General features: G+C 39.1%; 1 protein-coding gene across 4 annotated transcripts in view; it reads left to right on the top strand.

Annotated features, from left to right (window-relative positions):
* Nucleotides 1–1558: 1558 nt before the first annotated feature.
* MTCL3 (MTCL family member 3) overlaps nucleotides 1559–19343 on the top strand; it is a 26467-nt gene continuing 8682 nt past the window's right edge. The window contains exons 1-7 of one of the 4 annotated variants that reach the window (XM_072408877.1): nucleotides 1559–1862; nucleotides 3402–3626; nucleotides 5323–5481; nucleotides 8878–8949; nucleotides 10293–11468; nucleotides 12286–12410; nucleotides 15522–15615. In XM_072408877.1, coding sequence (XP_072264978.1) covers nucleotides 1686–1862; nucleotides 3402–3626; nucleotides 5323–5481; nucleotides 8878–8949; nucleotides 10293–11468; nucleotides 12286–12303 — 1827 coding nt within the window. In that variant the 5' untranslated portion in view covers nucleotides 1559–1685 and the 3' untranslated portion in view covers nucleotides 12304–12410; nucleotides 15522–15615. Of the gene's footprint in view, nucleotides 1863–3401; nucleotides 3627–5322; nucleotides 5482–8877; nucleotides 8950–10292; nucleotides 11469–12285; nucleotides 12411–15337; nucleotides 15616–19343 lie in introns of those variants that run through there. The other 3 variants (XM_072408878.1, XM_072408876.1, XM_072408875.1) reach the window with 3 other exon arrangements.

Here is a 19343-nt window from a genome sequence, read left to right as displayed (position 1 = left end):
GAGAGACTTGTATAGAGGGAGAAGGATATATATACAGAGAAGGATATAAAGAGGATATAAAAGGATATATATATATATATAGAGAGAGAGAGAGAGAGAGAGAGGAGGAAGAGAGTGAGAGAAGGATATATATATTTATATAGAGAGAAAGAGAGAGAAGGATATAAATACATATACCATATAGAGAGAGAGAGAGAGAGAGAGAGGAAGAGGAAGAGAGTGAGAGAAGGATATATATATTTATATAGAGAGAAAGAGAGAGAAGGATATAAATACATATACTTGGTTGGCTGTTGTGAAGGGTTTCTCTTCACCATGGAAATGATTCTGCGATCATCCACCACTGTTGTCTTCCGTGGACGTCCAGGTCTTTTGGCGTTGCTGAGTTCACTAGTGCTTTGTTTCTTTCTCATGATGTACTAAACTGTAGATTTTGCCACTCCTAATATTGTAGCAATTACTCGGGTTTTTTCTGCTTTTGCAGCTTAAGGATTGCTTGTTTTACCTGCATGGAGAGCTCCTTTGACTGCATGTTGTCTGTTCACAGCAAAATCTTCCACATACAACCTCAAATCAACTCCAGGCCTTTAATCTGCTTAATTGATAATGACATAATGAAGGAATTGTCCACACAGCCCATGAAATAGACTTTGAGTCAATTGTCCAAGTACTTTTGAGCCCCTGAAATGAAGTGATTGTGTAAAAAAAAAGGCTTTAGTTCCTCACACTTTTTATGTAATCTTTTTGTTCAACCCATTGAATTAAAGCTAAATGTCTGCAGTTCAACTGCATCTGAGTTGTTTCATTTAAAATGAATTGTGGTAATATACAGAACTAAAATTAGAAATAAGGTGTCTCTGTCCAAATATTTATGGACCTAACTGTATATTTATGTAGAGAGAGAACGAGAGAGTACAGAATTACACATCCCATAAGAGAGGTAGATAGAGACAGATGGAATACTAGAACCTGTGTATCTATGTACATCGGGATTACATAGCAGGCAGGTCCCTCTATCCCCCCTCCCCCCTCCCTGTGACTGGTCAGGGTGGGGATTGGTCTGTATGGATGGCTCCTCACTAGGACAGGCAGGCTCAGACACAGACAGGACGATGATGCGGCCAGAGGGTGGCGCTGTTGCATGTGTCGGTGCTGCAGCTGAGCCTCGCCTGTATCCGGAGGGCAGCATTTCTGTGAGAAAACAACAGCGAGCATCGTCACCATCGGGTCCCGGGGACACTGCAGTCAGGCGGGGGGCCGCAGCCAGGAGCGGAGGGACACAGCGGCTGAAGGCCAATCGAGCATCCCACCAGGCCAGCAGCCGAGCAGCCAAGCAGCCGCATCCAGGGCTGTACAGAGGACGGGGAACTGTCCAGGGCCTCCGTGGTGCTGAAGTGTCAGCATTTAGGGCGGAGGCCGGCGGAGAGGAGCCGGGGTCACCCAGAGAGCTGGAGGGGCCCTATAGAGAGCCCTCCGACCTATCACCTGCAAGGACGGAGCAGAGCAGGGTGGCCACCCCTGAGCAGTCAGGGGACGGATCCCCAAAGACCGTGAAGGTGAAAGGTAAAAGCCCCCCTAAGGGGGGAGATGGGGCGCAGTCATCCCCCGGTGCGGTGGGGAAAAGCCCCAAAAAGCAGAGCAGTGGCGGGGGATACTGGAAGGAGGGCTGCCTGCAGTCTGAACTCATGCAGTTCCACCTGAAGAAAGGCCTGGCTGCTGCAGGCTCCAATGGCAACACCAAAGGCAGTGGCGGGGCTGAGCCCGACAATGGCGATAATGGCGACCAGGACGGGGCTAAGGCTGGAATGCAGAAACTACAGGACGAGGTGGAGTGGCTGAAGGAGGAGAATGAGAGCCTGAAGGTGAGGTGCCATGGCTGCCATTGTCTGTGCATGCAGTGATGTCATGGGGAAGGCCTGTCATGTCTGCTGCATCCACTGCAGTGCCTGAGCATGTCTGTCATTGCAGCTCTGCATCTCCCCCATGGCCCGTCTATGGCTGTGCAATACTGAGGTATTAGGATCCCAGGACCATGTCATCCAATATACCAACACTGTCATCCTATATACAATCCCCATCATCCTCTATACTATCCCCATCATCCTCTATACAATCTCTATCATCCTATATACAATCCCCATCAACCTCTATACTCTCCCTATAATATCCCCATCATCCTCTATACTATCCCCATCATCCTCTATACAATCTCTATCATCCTATATACAATCCCCATCAACCTCTATACTCTCCCTATAATCCTATATACAATCCCCATCCTCCTCTATACAATCCCCATCATCCTCTATACTATCCCCATCATCCCCTATATTGTCCCCATCATCCTCTATACAATTCCCATCATTTTCTATGCAATCCCTATCATCCTCTATACAATCCCCATCATCCTCTATACTGTCCCCATCATCCTCTATACAATCCCCATCATCCTATATACTATCCCCATCATCCTCTATACTCATCCTTTACACTATCCCTATCATCCTCTATACTATCCCGATCATCTTTTATACTATCGCCAACCTTTCTGGTCCTGCAGACCACTAAAATTACCAGCTCCTGACTGAGCATGCGCGGGGAGCCGGGTGTCACTCAAAGGGGAGAAACCTCCCCCATAGTGAGGTCATGATGGAATAAACCCGCCCACTTCCCCATTGCAGATCTATGCCTACGATGGGAGAGTGGGCGGTTCGTGTCCAGGGACACAGCCCGCCCACTTTCCTGAGCCTGGGATCTGTACGGGGGACATGGTCCCCGGCTCTGGCCGGTGCGCCCCCCCAGCAGGGTCCTTCTGACTCCGCTCGGGTGCACCGGCTAGAGCCGCAGACCACCAAAATGTTCTCGCGGACCACCGGTTGGCGACCCCTGCTCTATACTATCCCCATCATCCGCTATACTATCTCTAATCATCCATTATACCATCCCTCTCATCCTTTATACAATCCCCATCAACTTTTTTTTACTAAGCCTATCATCCTCTATACCAAGGGTGTCAAACTCAAATACACAGAGGGCCAAAATAAAAAACTTAGACCAAGTCAAGGGCCAAACTTGAAATTTAATGAAAAAATTGAGGAAGTTCACTGGTCTAGAGACGGGAGTGATTCCGGGAATTGTAGTATCCCTTAATCCTTTATACGATCCCTATCATCCTTTATACAATCCCTATCATCCTTTATACAATCCCTATCATCCTTTATACAATCCCTATCATCCTCTATACTATCACTATCATCCTTTATACTGATTCCGTAATCACCTTCACTATTTATAGGATGATTAGATTTGTCACATCTGTGCTTATACCATGGATCACATATGAATGTCACTCATTTTCTTCTCCCATCCCTCTGCTCTGCAATCCCTGTTCCTGTGAAAAGAATGAAATAGATGAGATGAGGACAGAGATGGATGAGATGAGAGATACCTTCTTCGAAGAGGATGCTTGTCAGCTGCAGGAAATGCGCCATGAGCTTGAGAGGGCCAATAAAAACTGCAGGATCCTGCAATACCGCCTCCGCAAGGCAGAGCGCAAGAAGCTGCGCTACGCCCAGACCGGGGAGATAGATGGGGAACTTTTACGTAGTCTGGAGCAGGACCTAAAGGTAAGCTCTGGTTAGGTATACATTTCAGTTCAGATGTTTATTCCTGACTAAATGTGTGTGATTTTCATCTGTTATAAAACTGCAAGTACAAAGTTATGTCAGTAGCAGCAAATCAAATCTGTCAGTATGTTTAATCCCGTCCTGGGCATGTGGCTTGTAAAATTTAGGAAACAGTTATGCAGACCAGGATTTGAATTGATTTCACCTACTACAAGACTCCCAGGGATAACTAATAAACAATGGTAACAATCTAAAACTGATTTGTGTATCAGGGACCATTCATGCTTGTGCATGGTGTATTTTCTTAAAGCTTGGTCACATTCACACATGATAGTACAAAGTGAAAGCATATTACGTATACATTCACAAAAAATTGACACTTTGTTTATAGAACACTTCTCAGTGCATTCACCCATGTCTACTTCAAGCGGACCTACCTACAATTTTAACATTAGGTAAAAGGGTAACTATCTCTTTTGTATAATGGAATGTTTGTGTGTGTTTTTATTTAATTTTATTCACAATCCCCCCCCCCAGTACTCTTCAGTAAAAACTGAAGGTGACACCTACAGCCTCCTGGGATACATGCGTCGCAAATCCCGGAAGGCAGCAGGCTGCTTCTTCTGCACATGACCAGGATCAGGCATGCATCATTAGCGGCTTTCCTATAAAGTAAAAAAAAAAACAAGCCCTTGATCTCATGCATGTTTAGTGTGATCAGCACATGGTTTTATAAGTTTGAAGCAAAACATGTCTGCCAATCTCACACCTGCGCAGTGCGAGAGCGGGAGACATCAGGATGAGCCTGAAAAAAAAAAAAGATAGTGGAGTTGGACAGAACAGTGAGCCTCAGAATGATAAGGGAAGCCTAGACATCACAAGATTTGCTGGCCACGGGGTGTACATGGATCAAGGGTAAAAAGTAAAGGTAAGTGAATTTTGTTTTTAATAAAAGTTTCACTTTATCACCTTTCCACTACCTTAATGCTTATTCACTTATCTGTATGTATTACCTTTCAAGAACATTCATAATTTCAATTTGCACAGAATGAATATACAACACTTTCAGTGATTGGATCGACCCCAAAGTATTGAAGTCACAGATGGTCAGACAATTATCAGTTTCTAAAAAGTCATGAAATTCAACCTATGCATTTTTCTTAGCACAGGTTTCCTTTAAAATCCCACCCTCACACATAGGGTCTGATTTATTAAAATTCTCCAAGACTGGAGAAGATACACTTTTATTAGTAAACTTGGATGATGCAGTCCAGAATTAAAAACCTTTGTTAACAAATAACAAATGACTTTTAAGAAATCAATTCCAGGTTTTCTGGATCACTGATGAAAGTGTTTCTTCTCCACCCTTGGAGAACTTTAATAAATCAGACCCATAGGAAGAAATATACCTAAACAACAAGAGCTAATGTGTATCTTTTTTAAATAATACAATGCAACAATGTATGTATGACTCAACCTTTCCATTTATTATTCACTGATGACTGGACCATCTGGACTGGTTTATCATCATTATTCGTACAGTCTTCATTGATGCAGCAGACTAGAAGCTATTCTGGGGTTTCAACCAGTAAGTGTGCAGCAGCGGTTTTTACAATGTATTAATAACCTGCAGTGGTAATGTTTCTTATAATTTTACAGCATATTTCTAAAAAAATGTTTACACCTGTCTTTGTAGGTAGCCAAGGATGTATCAGTTAGACTTCACCATGAGCTGGAAAATGTGGAAGAGAAGCGGACTAAAACAGAGGAAGAGAATGAAAAGCTACGCCAGCAGCTCATTGAAGTTGACATAGCTAAGCAAGCTCTACAGAATGAACTTGATAAACTCAAGGAGGTGAGTGTGTCTTCTAATACATAATACCAAACTAATGCTCAAGGTCTTTCATCAGCTTATATCATATTATCAATGGCTCTAGACGGATCAGGGTCATAAAATGGATCATTCCGTACAGAGAGTAGATGTTGGTTAACCATGTGACAAAATTAATTTTGTATTCCATAAAATAACATATAACATCGATTTAATGGAAGCTACATATTTTTCCCTTTTAGGGCTACCTAAAATCCTTTCAAACTTATAAGTTATAAGTCCTCCGGGGTTTAGGATGAAGATCATATCTGTTCTTAACCTATGAAACAATTTAACAAATATATCAATTTTTTAAATTGTTGGTGCTAATCTCTGTAATGCCAACATTAGTACCTAAACCACTTAACCTGTTTTCCTATAAAAATAAAAATCATGTCTTTTTCTTTCTGCCTCATCCCTCCTTACTCTTTCTACCCCTCAGCACCTTTTTACTTCCTGTTCCTATTATGTTTTGTATAATTTATCATAATCCCACCAGATGTTAGTAGATCATAAGACATATCCCTGGCTATGTTCAGACTGGTGATGAGTTTGCAGTGTGGTTACCATTCATTTGCTCCACTGAACCGCTATCTTAGTTGGGAAGTTACATGTAGCATTTCACCTGCGGCAGCCCAAAAGAATGGGAGTGGCAGTGAGCAAATAGTACCACTTACTGCTGCCAGATGTGCAAGAACTGATTCTTTAAGAACTAGTGCAGTGGTGCGCCATGCTAAATGACGGGCAGGGGTGCCACCTGCTGCGAGCTGCACAGGAATGCTCTGAACTTAGCTTAACCATAAACTCAAGGCACTATGGTTTACCAACATATATGTACATGTGTTACTAAGTATTTACTGTACAGTGTCTTCCAACAATCACCTGATAATTTGGTGTGTTACAACAGCTGGTGGTGTACATCTGCCCTATCTGACATAAGTGCTGTAACTATGACTGACACAAACTCTGGTGTCTTCTCTCTCCAGATAATTCATACATTTTGTCAATGGACAGGTTTACACAAAGGTGATGACACCACACCAGCTCTCACATCAATTGTAGGTGCAGATATGGTGTCAGAAGGCAAAAATACAGCATAAACTGTACTAAAGCACAGATCTTTCTGTTTATGTTGTTGGAAGGATTTTTAAAAAATGATTGCTCCAGACTTACATAGATAATAACACATGTAGTAATAGTGTCTGTTTAGTTGCTAACTACTGTCATCCTGTTGCACTACATCATAGGGAAATTCTCTAGATAGTAGTTAGAGTTTTTGCTGGTGCTGCAAACTTCAACAATGGCAACAAGATTTACTTTTTAAACTGTAGCCAAAACATTTACTCACACCTTCTCTTCCTGTGACATTTGCAACATCCTGGATATTTTTCACCTCCTGTTTTAGTGACCACTGCTGCTTGGACTATAAGTGAGCAGAAATCCACCCAACAATGTACCATGTGAAACTTCCTCACTATACTGAAAACTTTACACTTTAATAAGAGCAGTCTGTTCTATCCTGCAGCAACGAATGATAATAAAACCTGGAGAATCAAAGATGCAAAATCAAAGTCTGGACCAGAGTGGTTGCTGTAGGGCAATACATTCATTACCTGTAAAACCTATTTTATTAGATTGTAAGCTCCTCGGGGCAGGGTCCTCTCCTCCTGTATCACTATCTGTATTAGTCTGTCATTTGCAACCCCTATTTAATGTACAGCGCTGCGTAATATGTTGGGGCTAAATAAATCCTGTTTATTAATAATAATAATAATAATAATAATTAGATGAAGCTGAATATGTCGGGCTCATTACAGACAATAAACTTGATTCATGCCAGTTCAGCATCAGGAAACTTTGTAAACATAATATAAGCAATGTGTCCTGACAGCAGTAATATAACTGCAGTGTATAGTCTGCAAATTGGTTTGACAGCCTCCCACACTGCAACTACTTTTACAATAGAAGACAAATAAGGGAGAGGGGGTGGGGGGTCTGATCAAGCTGGTTTATAGAGAATATGCTAGTCCGAAGCCAACCCCACAGGCAGCTTAGTACCAATGTGTTGTAGCACTGTAAGGTAGCCCACAGCTGCCTTCATGCCAATTTAGGTCAATGGTGATGAAAAAAAGGTTAGTAATACAAAGAAATATCATGTATGCATAAATTAATGCGTACATCTTACTTAAATATTAGTAATGGTCCTGTCATGTATCACCTGTTAAAAAATATCACAGTGAAGAAACCACATATGAAGGCTTCTCCTTCAGCCTATTTCTAATTTGTACATAACAAATGATTTAAAGTTCGCTATTGATATTGCCAATCTGTGTAATTTGGGACGCAGAGTAGATTTTTCATTTTGCACTTGTAAGAGTAGATCTGACAGAGATTTACATCTCAGGAAGGCAAAAAAACCCTGGTACAATTTGCTTCAACAGGGAAAAAAATTCCTTCCTGATTCCATGAGGCAATCGGATGTTCCCTGGATGAACAGTCACTGTTATTTTTACTTTAAATCCTTAATACCAAATTATATTCTGTGCTTCTAGAAAAGCATCCAGCAATCTCTAGTAGTTGCTGAAACTACTTCTTGAGGGAGCCGATTCCACATTTTCACAGACCTTACAGTGAAGAATCCCTTCCTTATCTGGAGTTTAAACTTCTTTTCCTCCAGATGCAAAGAGTGCCCTTTTGTTCTTTGTAATGATCTCAAAGTGAATAATTGGGAAGAGAGTTCTCTATATGGACCATTTATATATTTATACAGGGTGATCATATCCCCCCTTAAATGTCTCTTCTCAAGGGAGAATAGGTTCATTTCAGCTAATCTCTCCTCATAGCTGAGATCCTCCATTCCTTTTATTAGTTTAGTTGCCCTTCTCTGCACTCTCTCCAATTCCATAATGTCCTTTTTGTGAACTGATACCCAAAACTGGCTTGCATATTCCAGATGTGATCTGACCAATGCTTTGTATAGGGGCAGGATTATGTCTCCCTCTCTGCAGTCTATTCCTCTTTTGATACAAACCATCCAACAGCTGGGTGTGGTAGCATTACCTTGTGTGAAGATCATTATTGAATTGAAATAATTGGCATTCAGTCTGGCAAACATGGCTTAGGAATGGACCCTTTGTGAGCATTTAAAGAAATCACTAGGTAAACATCTAAGAGAATGAATTGATCAGATGAGTGCACCTGCCTGCACCTCCTTCTACATAGCATGAATATGAGTATCATTTTTAAATAAAGCCCTAAAGCTATCTTCATATGGTTAGGTAATGTCTTGTTATCATCCAATGTATCTGGAGTTTTCTGGATAACAAATTACATTATAAAAAATGTTGTCAATTTTAAGTTTTGTTTTTTGTTTTTTTTCAGTTGTCTCTGAAGAGAAGAGGAAGCAAAGATGCACAAAAATCAGAAAAGAAGACTCTACAGACACCAACAGAGGTATATTTAATGGTGTTTTGTAGACATTTTAAGAAAAACCTGTCCCAGAATGGGTCAAATGACAGATTCTCATTAAGAGAGGAATGCTTGATGCTACTATAAATTAGAAAACAGTTGTGGGGTTTTGTTATAATTCCAGCAGTTATGTTCTGTTTCTCATACCAGCATTTCATTAGTTACATATGCTAGATAGTTCATATGTTAGTATTTGGCAATTTTGGTAATGGTTTTGGAGCTTCCAGGGGTACTGCCATTTAAGAAACGTTGTTTTCCCCCTGTTGATAAATAATCTAATATATACAAATAAACCTTGGTATATAACTAATAACTATACCAGGTATATTCCAATCACAGCACAAAAAGAGAAATGGTAGAAAGGGAAAGGTGAAAACAGCAGAGCAACAAACTGGTAAAAATAAGTAAATATAAAGCCATGCAAAGTACAGAAAGAGGCAAGGTGCAAAAATGAGTCATCAGAAAGCAGCAAAAAAGTGAAAAACATTTTTTTGCTTAAAGGTTCTTTTTAAAGAAGAGAAGACGCCAGAAAACCCTTAGTTATAAAATGGTTGGGTGAGGAAAGTTTATTGTCACATTAATACATTCCTTTTTAAATTATCCTATAAGTACATGGCTGGTATTTAAGATCTCAAACCCCTATAGTGAACTATAGTAAGACAATGTTTAAAATGAAAAGAACCCAGTATTTTTTTTTGCCTTAGTTTTTAACTTTTTTGTAAACTAGTTACGCACACATTTTGGGATATATTTTTTTAAAGCAAGAAGTCTGACATTTCCTGGTGGGATTCAATTACTGACATTGAAACAAGTGGACTTGGAAGATTCCCTTGAGGCAATGTCTGATTACCTGTTTTATAGATTTATATGTATATCAAGATACAACAAATTGGCAGTATTGCAGACCTCCATCTGAAAATGCTAAATGCCTGGCTGTGTCTACTTTCATTATGTTTTAGTCACAGCCTTGGAACATACTTTCTGTTTTCTACTCATTCTGACATACCTAAACTGCATTAAAGTCAAAGTTTCAGCCAAAAACCTGCTAAAAACATGTTTTACTACAAAAAGGTGAATGTAGCCTAAAGCAATAAAGAACAGACTGTATCTCAAAAAAGTATTGCTTTGCTGGTATAACACTGGTATATGTATACCGGGTGGGGTAATGTGGCTGAAAAGGGGTCTAAAGCTGCTACCTTGTCTAGGGCCCTGAACCTAACGTGGCCCTGATCCTAAAGTAGGAATAATGAGACACTTGGAGATGTTTTATTGTATAGTTACTGTTTGTATGCTAACATTTTCATTTCTTGGTTTTGTCTTGTAATAAGGAGGACAATGAGGATTTGAAATGCCAGCTACAGTTTGTCAAAGAGGAAGCAATGTTAATGAGAAAGAAAATGGCGAAGATTGATAAGGAGAAAGACAGACTCGAGCATGAACTGCAGAAGTACAGATCATTTTATGGAGATCTCGATAGCCCTTTACCAAAAGGAGAAGCTAGTGGACCCCCTACAACAAGAGAGGCAGAACTAAAACTTCGGTTGCGTTTAGTTGAAGAGGAAGCTAATATACTTGGAAGGAAGATAGTGGAGCTAGAGGTGGAAAATAGAGGCCTGAAGGCAGAGCTAGATGACTTGAGGGGAGATGACTACTCCAGCACATCTAACTCTCTTCCACGGGAGCAAAGTGAATCGGTATCAGAGCTGCGGCAGCACTTGCAGTTGGTTGAAGATGAAGCTGAACTTTTACGACGTAACCTTAGTGACTTAGAAGAGCAGAACAAACGACTCACTACAGAAATGAACAAGTATAAATTTAAGTCTGGCACTCATGAAAGTTCGCGACACAATGACAATGTCAAGACAGAAGCCTTACAGGAGGAGTTGAAAATGGCACGCTTGCAGATCAATGAGCTGAGTGGGAAAGTCATGCAACTCCAGTATGAAAACAGAGTTCTCATGTCTAACATGCAGCGCTATGACCTTGCTTCCCACCTGGGCATCCGAGGAAGTCCAAGAGAAAGTGACGCCGAAAGCGACGCTGGAAAAAAGGAAAGCGATGATGATTCTCGCCCTCCACACAGAAAACGAGAAGGTCCCATTGGTGGTGAAAGTGACTCAGAGGAGGTGCGCAATATCCGTTGTCTTACTCCAACTAGATCTTTTTATCCTCCTACTGGTGTCTGGCAGAAGAATTTTGCTGAGAGGCAGCAAATGAAAGATATTCGGTCTGAGGCTGAAAGACTGGGCAAGACAATTGACCGGCTTATCTCAGATACAAGCACTATAATCACTGAAGCCAGGATATATGTGGCCAATGGTGACTTGTTTGGACTAATGGATGAGGAAGATGAAGGTAGCAGAATACGAGAACATGAATTACTTTATCGGATCAATGCACAGATGAAGGCTTTCAGGAAAGAACTTCAGACATTCATTGATCGTCTAGAAGTCCCAAAGTCGTCTGAGGACAGAAGTGCTGATGATCCTCTTTCAGTTAGCCAGGTATGTGTTATTGGGTGGAATATATTCACAATTGGATGTAAAATGATTTTAATATGCTTTCAGAGGTAATTTAATTAGGATTTTTGCTACAAAAGATTGACCTACAAACAATTTAGCCTTTTAGCATTGTTTACCTAAACTAATATTCTTTACCATTGTTTCTCGGTGCATTAGGAATATATTAATATTGTCAAAAAAACTGGCTTCTTTCTGCTGTGTCTTGACTTTGCTTCAGATTTAAGGGAACTCAACAAAGTCATGACAGGTTTTATTTATGCATAGGGGAAATACTGGGGTAGGTACTGAGTAATAAAAGTATGTGCTAGCTACCTATTTTGAAGGCACAAAATAAATATCTACATTACTAGACAGATCAAGCCAGATCTTCTCTTAAGCACTCTAATTCTCCATCATTAAAAAATCAGTTTTTCATATGCACTATAGCTAGAAAGGGTTTTTCTTATGAGAGGGAGATAGTTTCATTGTAGGTTAGAAAAACTAATTCGGATAGCTTTAATAGTGGTTATCTCAAAAAATTACAAGGTAATTATTCCCCCAGCTGAATTCTCTGAAAATTATCTGGTGGTGAATTCTATGGTTGTAGTTTTCTACAGGTCTCTTAATAAAAGAATGGTTCATTCTGCCATCTAGTGGCCAATCTTCAAAAGTGCACAGCTTTCACAATAGGAAATGAATAGGAAGGATTAAAATTTTATTAGCGAACTGAGGAGCAAAACATTTATAAATTGAGCCCTTAAGTGTTCGTAAATATATATGGAGAGGGAGTGTGTTAACTGCTGACTTTTTTTTATATCAGGCAAATATCTTGATTTAAAAAGTGCCTACAGTTAAAGATGAAAACTTAAATAAGATGACAAGAAATGCATGCCTTTAAATTTTCAACAAAAGCATTAAAAGATGTCATGATGTTGGTTGGTAAAAGTAAGTACACCCTTGCCTCAGATGCTTCTTTTACAATCCCCCCCCACACACACACGAGAAATGTTGTAGGCGTTTTGCATACTGTCCACTGGTCTCTGATATTGACTCACATGGTATGACCATGTGCGTCATGCGTTTTGCAATCTTGCGGTGGTGCAGTGTTTGTGCGTTACCTTTCATGTTTCCCCATTTTATTATTTACCCACACCATTTCATTGAGATTCACATCAGGTCTTTAAATAGGCCTGTTCATTACCCCCCATTTGTCCCATTTGAACTATTTGTGGATTAGCTAGCATGCTTCAGATCATTGTCATTTTCAAAGATAGATTCAGCTTTGATATGGCCTTCCAGTTTAATTGAGCACATACTGATAAGACTGATAAGAATATGTGGTTTATTTAAAGACTGCAAGCTACCCAGGCCCTAAAGCAACACCAAACTACCTGCAGATCCAATATTTAAAATCTGGATTTCTTGAAAAGTTAATTTTGCAAGAGATTGTCAGCTGTATATCATATACTGCTTGTTTTAGATACATTTGAAATCTGTGCTTGCAAATTATTTTATTTAAAGTGGAATGATTAATTTTGAGGAATTTGGCAATGTTTAAAATTCCTGGCAAGGCTCTTAGACATCCACAACCATCTTTTTGAGGGAGTTCTTTAGCAGGCAATGATTAAACCACAGTAAATAGTAAAGTATGTACTGGAAATAATGTTGAGAATGAATGTGTTGGTGAATATTCTGTGTCATTTGTTCCAGTATCACCTTAATATGTTAACACTTTTTAAATTAAAATCCTAATATTTGCCTGTTTAATTATGTTGAAACAGTCTACAGTTTCTATGGATTGTGCAGACATTTTCACATGACTGTATATAGTTTTGAATTGGGGGTTCCTGATTCTGTAAGGAGAATATCTCACCATTGTCACCTTGCCCTAGGCCAAATAAACTGACTATGCTGACAACAAACCATTAAAGACTAGAAATTACTAGCAGCCAAGAGATTAGAAATGTGGTTTATTTGTACAATGATTAAAGATTCATTTTCATCTGATCTGTCAGGCTGGTCATGAGACTGTAGTTACATAACAGGTAAGCCTATTAGATATATGGTGAAAGGACATGCTCTATGAAGATGTTATGAAAGAGTAAGTCAGAGATTGTCCATATGCCGCTGATTTTATGTTAACTATACCTGACTTTCAGAGACAAAAACTGAACCATTTATTACATACATATGATATTTAGATGTAAGATCTAACAACTTGATATAAAACCAATATATCATTTTATTTGGTATGGTGAGGGTTTACAACTGTCAGTGTTTTATTGGTGACCTTGTTCATTATTATTTATTGACGTCCCTATTAGAGAGATTCATCTTCAGGGAAAGGACAGTCCCACCAAGTAAGGCAGAGTTTGAAGCTATATGATGGCATTAATAATTTACAGTATATTGATGCTTCTTCTATAGTTCTGCTAGCTTGAATAACATCTGGCTAAGCTGACTTCCTCTCAGCACTGACATTACAGATACAGCTCGTCTGGCAAACAGTCATACAGGCAGCCTAGGATGCATGAGAACCACACATTACAGATTGATTGTATGATCTCCTTTAGATCTATCAACAAGTATGTAGTTTATTGACTTTACTGAATACAAATTGATTGGGTAGAATAAATAGGTCTGTATATTTCATAGATTGGAACTCAAATTACATTGTAGGATTGAATCAAGTTCATTGCATACATTCCAATCTGAACCACACAATCGGTGCACAATCAATTTTAGATATACTAAATATGTAATTTCCATATGGTAACCTAATTACCTAATTACCTTATGGTGACCTAACTATGCATACCATCAGAAGGGACCTTGCACTACATACTTATTGGCAAATCTAAAGCTACGTACACACGTCCAATGGTTCTCGCCCGATAATCGTCACAGGGCCGATATCGGACGAGAATCTGAAGCGTGTACAGCGCACGTCGTTCATCATCCGAACGACCAAACTGCCGGATCCACAGATGATGAACGACGAACCATCGTAATGCAAGGGAAGGGGGTGAGCGCGCAGCGGGGTGCCGCCCTATCGTTCTCTAACTCCCCTCTCCTTAGAGCAGCAAGGTGCTGTATCTACAGCACTCGTTCATGCATTGTGCAGTGCTAGTCGTTGGAAAGGATTGTGAAAGATCCTTTCCAATGACTATAATTGGAAGTGTGTACGCGGCTTAAAGGAGATTGTACAATTTGAATGTAACCTGCTTATTGGGCTTTTCCCATATACTAGCTTCTGATTTTCTGAACACTAAAGAAATTGTGGAAACAGTCTTAGGATATGGCACAAAGCAAGCCTAGTGACCCTGGTGATCTGCACATTTAGGAGAATGAATCTCCCCATGGGTGACATAGACTGCAATAGAATTTTAACCCCTCACCATCTATCTAAATCTAAAAAAAAAAGTTTACCTTTTACATTAAGGGTTAGGGATTCTGTATGGGTTGTATCACCATCTCCATTCCCATTGTGGAAATCCCTGATACTTTCTATTTCATTAACAATGGTCACAGGAACAAGAAGTGGGAATCTTTCTGGTGTAGACACACTGCACAACAGAAAAAAAATCTGATAAATGTCTCTCTTCGGTTATCCTATAAAAAAAAAAGCATTGGCCGTTGACGTCCTGATAGGATCTGTTTTATATCTACAATAAAACAAGCATCTCAGAAAGTATTCCAGGATTATCACAGAACATCCTGTGCAGGATAATATTAATACATGGTGACTGTGTTTTTTGTCTGCAGTATCTGACTTGAGCAGTTCTCATGCAATGTTGTTACTTTGTTAATGTACAATGTGTTACTGCACTGTAAGTGAATAAATCTTTCTGTCTCTGTATTTACCTTCCCAGATGTTCCAGCCTATTATTTTACTTATCCTCATCCTAGTATTATTTTCTTCTCTTTCCTACACAACTATATTTAAGCTCGTCTTCCTTTTCACCCTCTTTTTTGTCCTGTAACCCTTTCCGCCATTTTTCTTTTTTTTCTGTTGGTGTTTATTTTCAGTTTTGTTTATTTTATCCATCCATCAAGATATGCCATAAAAGAAATATAATATCTGCTCCAGCTATGAAATACACTGAAGACTGCTTGTAAAACCTAATCCTACATTTTCCAGTTTCTGCAAGTAAGTTATTTACAGCATATTTCTTTTATATTAACATTATAAAGTGTACATTGATGTGCAAGAAAAGTTAAAGCTTCAAGTTTGGGCACATTAAAAATATTTTGATCTCCTATACTTGCTAATGACAAATCCATTGTTTTCTATTTCTACATGTGTCAATGCTCACCTTACTTAACAGTTCCACAGTCTTCTAAATTACTATTACAAGCTGGTCTAGTCTTCATCAACATTGTCATGCAGTGCAGAACTTGTAGTCATATCATTCAATGGACATGACTACTGGTAGGAGTGCCTGTTTATTTTACTAAGATGCTGTAGGAGCATGAAGTAGGGTGAATAAGACTGGCTTAGGTCCTCCATGGGGATTGGGGTCGGATTCAATTTTAATTACTTTAAATCTATATATATATATATATATATATATAGAGATATATATAGAGAGGGATTGAGAGATTTATTTTTATAGAACAGGCAATGGTTCTGTATCATTTGTATGTACATTTTATTAAAATAAAGTTTTTCTTAATGGACTGACCACAGAGCAGATTATACCGCAGTTCTGTTATAGGATGAACAGGTAGACACATCTGACAATTTTTGCTCACTTTTAGTGTTTTCTTCTCAACTCACCCAGCATCTTAGAATGATGCAAATATGCTGAATATTTTCTCTGTGTGGATGAAGGATTGATCAGTACATGGTCATAGAGAAATGTTTAAATGTTATTTGGTTTGATATGAATCACTACAAAGCACAAATGTTACAGACAGTGTTTGAATGAATCACACAAGAATACTGTGCATGTGGTCAGTGTATGAATGCAGCGCACACTACTGCTGTCAGCTGAAGTTTTATTTCATGATATAAATCTAAGTAGGACCTGCAGCATTTTGATCTGCTTAGGGCACATTAAATGTGAAGTGCATATTAGACCTATGTTAACTATAATGTCCCAGTAATATAAAATCCCTGTCTGTCTGTCTATCTATCTATCTAACTATCTATCTGAAACGTATTTGAGCTGCTGGTCCTTTAATTACTAAAAAACAATACATGATGTGTCTTAGGACCTAGTCATATTTCACTCTGGAGGGTGTATAAAAGTGCAGTCCTGGGCCACATCTGTTATTCCTTTGGAATCAAATAACAGCTATTCAGTGACACACCCAGAACGTTAGTCTGAGTCATGAAATAAGTCTTGGAGGAAATTCCATTGTAAATCCATGCAAAATGGAATTAGGATGGGAATAGTGCTATTTGCTTTGGTACTGAAACTGTGTTAAATGACTAGCAAGCCCCAAAATTCTGTAATGTGAAACCAAAAACACATTTAAATTGTCTAACCCGTTTCTTTCAAAGGTTTTCCTATTGGAAATGACATTTGTCTACAATGCAGTGTCACACCTTTTGTAGTTTAATGTAATATAATGAAGCTTCAGTTACATTTTTTCATTTTATTTAACTGGAGAGAGATTATTGCACAACTAAATATTTTGTTTGCCTTGGAAAGAAGGAAGGGTTAGAACCACACCCTGGTTATTAAAATTGCTCCTTTCTTTCTGATCCAATGGCCAGTCTTTTATTAGTTGTTTGGAGATGCATTAGAACTTTTTTTACACTTATGCTGCCTGTGTCTTCCTGTTTTGTGGATATCTGTTTAACATTCTGTGATAGACTAAGGAGGATCTCGTTAACAGCTGACAAAAGCTGGCAGAAATTCTAACTTTTTCACACCATAATATTGGTTTGAGCTGGGTTTTAAAGTTGAACTCCAGAGAAAAGCAACATTTATTCTTGTCGGTGGTCCTATCTTCTGCAGAGGTTACCTGCTGATTGTGCCTAGGGGCATATACCTAAGAGTACACTTATTTCATTCCTCACTTCCCTGGAAGACAGGGCTCACTTCTGTTTTGTAGTGTTGAAGAACATTTGTGACCTCCTGCACAATTTAGAACCACTGCTCCTGTATTGTACAGAATGAGGTCAGAGCCAAAACCTTTAAGACAAGAGCCAGCTGTAGCATGACTGGGTCAGGGCGCTGGATGGGAAAATAAATGAAAGCTCTGCAAGTGTTCTGTGTTATATTTATAAAATAAAAAAATATTTGTACATTTAAATTGTTTTCATTAGGTTTTTTTTTTAAAAAAAAAGAATTTGTCCTGTCTTTTGAGATTTATTTGACCTGCTTTGGTAATAGGAAACCAACCACCTAATGTGCCATTCATGTGATGGAATATACTAGGTCAGATATGTAGTACCCAATATTTGCATGTACAGTTGGTTTGAGTGCAAAATCATTTTGTGTAAGCAGTGACATCTAAATGAATAAAGTGAGTTACAGATGATTGATCACCACACAAAGGCACCCATCCAATTACCAAGTGTGGTATTCCTCCTTTTAAATGTTATAAAATAGAATTGAGGTGGTTCCTGGCAGACTGTGAAATGGGAAAGAAAGATTAGTGCTCATCATCCAATTAAAAAAGTAGAAATGAGAAAAGTACCAATCTTTGGGCTTCATAATGATTAGGTTGTAGTCTGAGATAATACAGTGTTCTCCCCAACCCCTTTTAGCTTGGCGCACAACACGTTATTATTCAGTAACCACCCAGCTGTCATCAGACAGGGGCTCAAGCTGGGCTTTTTGTGGAGTTAGATGTCAGTCAGAGTTAGCAGCCTGTCATTTCTGCTGGGTATAGCTATACTTCATTTATACTAAATTTATAGTACGCTTAAAGTACATTTTTTTGCATTTTCAGTCTCATAGCAGGTCGGTTTTAGCGTTTTTGACCATCTGGCTACAGCTTCCACCCACCCAGCTGAAGAAAACTTTCTAGGATGAACACTGTAATATAAAGTCAAGTAAAAAGTAAAGTAGAGTGGGGATTAAGCTGACGGGGTAATAAGCAGTTGGACAGCTTGGAAACTTTTGTCTTTAGCCATTAATTTATACCTATTAATCTGGCACTGGAGGTATGAGCAGAACAGACCTTCTGCCATTCTTTATAGACTAGAACAGTGAAAAGATTTAACTTTTACATTTAGGAAAGTGACAGAGAATTATTATGTCTTATTATGTATGCATGCTTAGCAGTCCTTTGTTTTCTGTAGATACCTGTAAAAAATTGGACTTTGTTGAGAAGGAGATCAAGGCCTCTAAGAAGCCATATAAGTTGTATTGTGATGTATATGTGCAAGGACGAATCCACTGTTTTTCTATTTCAATGTCTTCCTTATTTTTACATTGTAATGTGGAAGTTTGACGCTTTTTTTTACACATTTATGCACTCAGGATCATTTATACAACTGTATGGTTCCATGATCTGTGAAAGAGAACCAGAACACAACAGACCATAAAACATGTCATGAAATCTGACACATACTGTTGTGTCATGACATACCAGAGTGCTGGGTGCAGTGTAATTAATAATGATCAATCAGCATGTATAGTGACATCAAAAGACCAGCTCCATCAACCATTCTTGGTCAGCAACATGAGTTCAGGCTTTGTAGTCCATTTCAGGGGCAGTTCACATTCTATAAACCTTCCATCAAAAACATCACAGGCAGCATACCACTTCTGTCCTACTGGCCATCCATTGTCCCGCTGCTTGATTGGAGTTCACATAACCTAAATACAGTAGCTGTCAAAAAACTCATTTACTTCTGTACTGATTTCATTGATTAGCTTTCCACAAACATGGAATCAGAGCATTAAAAATATACCG

The sequence above is a fragment of the Pyxicephalus adspersus genome, chromosome 4, assembly GCF_032062135.1.
Source record: "Pyxicephalus adspersus chromosome 4, UCB_Pads_2.0, whole genome shotgun sequence".
Classification (NCBI taxonomy): domain Eukaryota; kingdom Metazoa; phylum Chordata; class Amphibia; order Anura; family Pyxicephalidae; genus Pyxicephalus; species Pyxicephalus adspersus.
The sequence above is the reverse complement of the archived record's forward strand: the minus strand, read 5'-3'. Positions and strand labels throughout refer to the sequence as shown.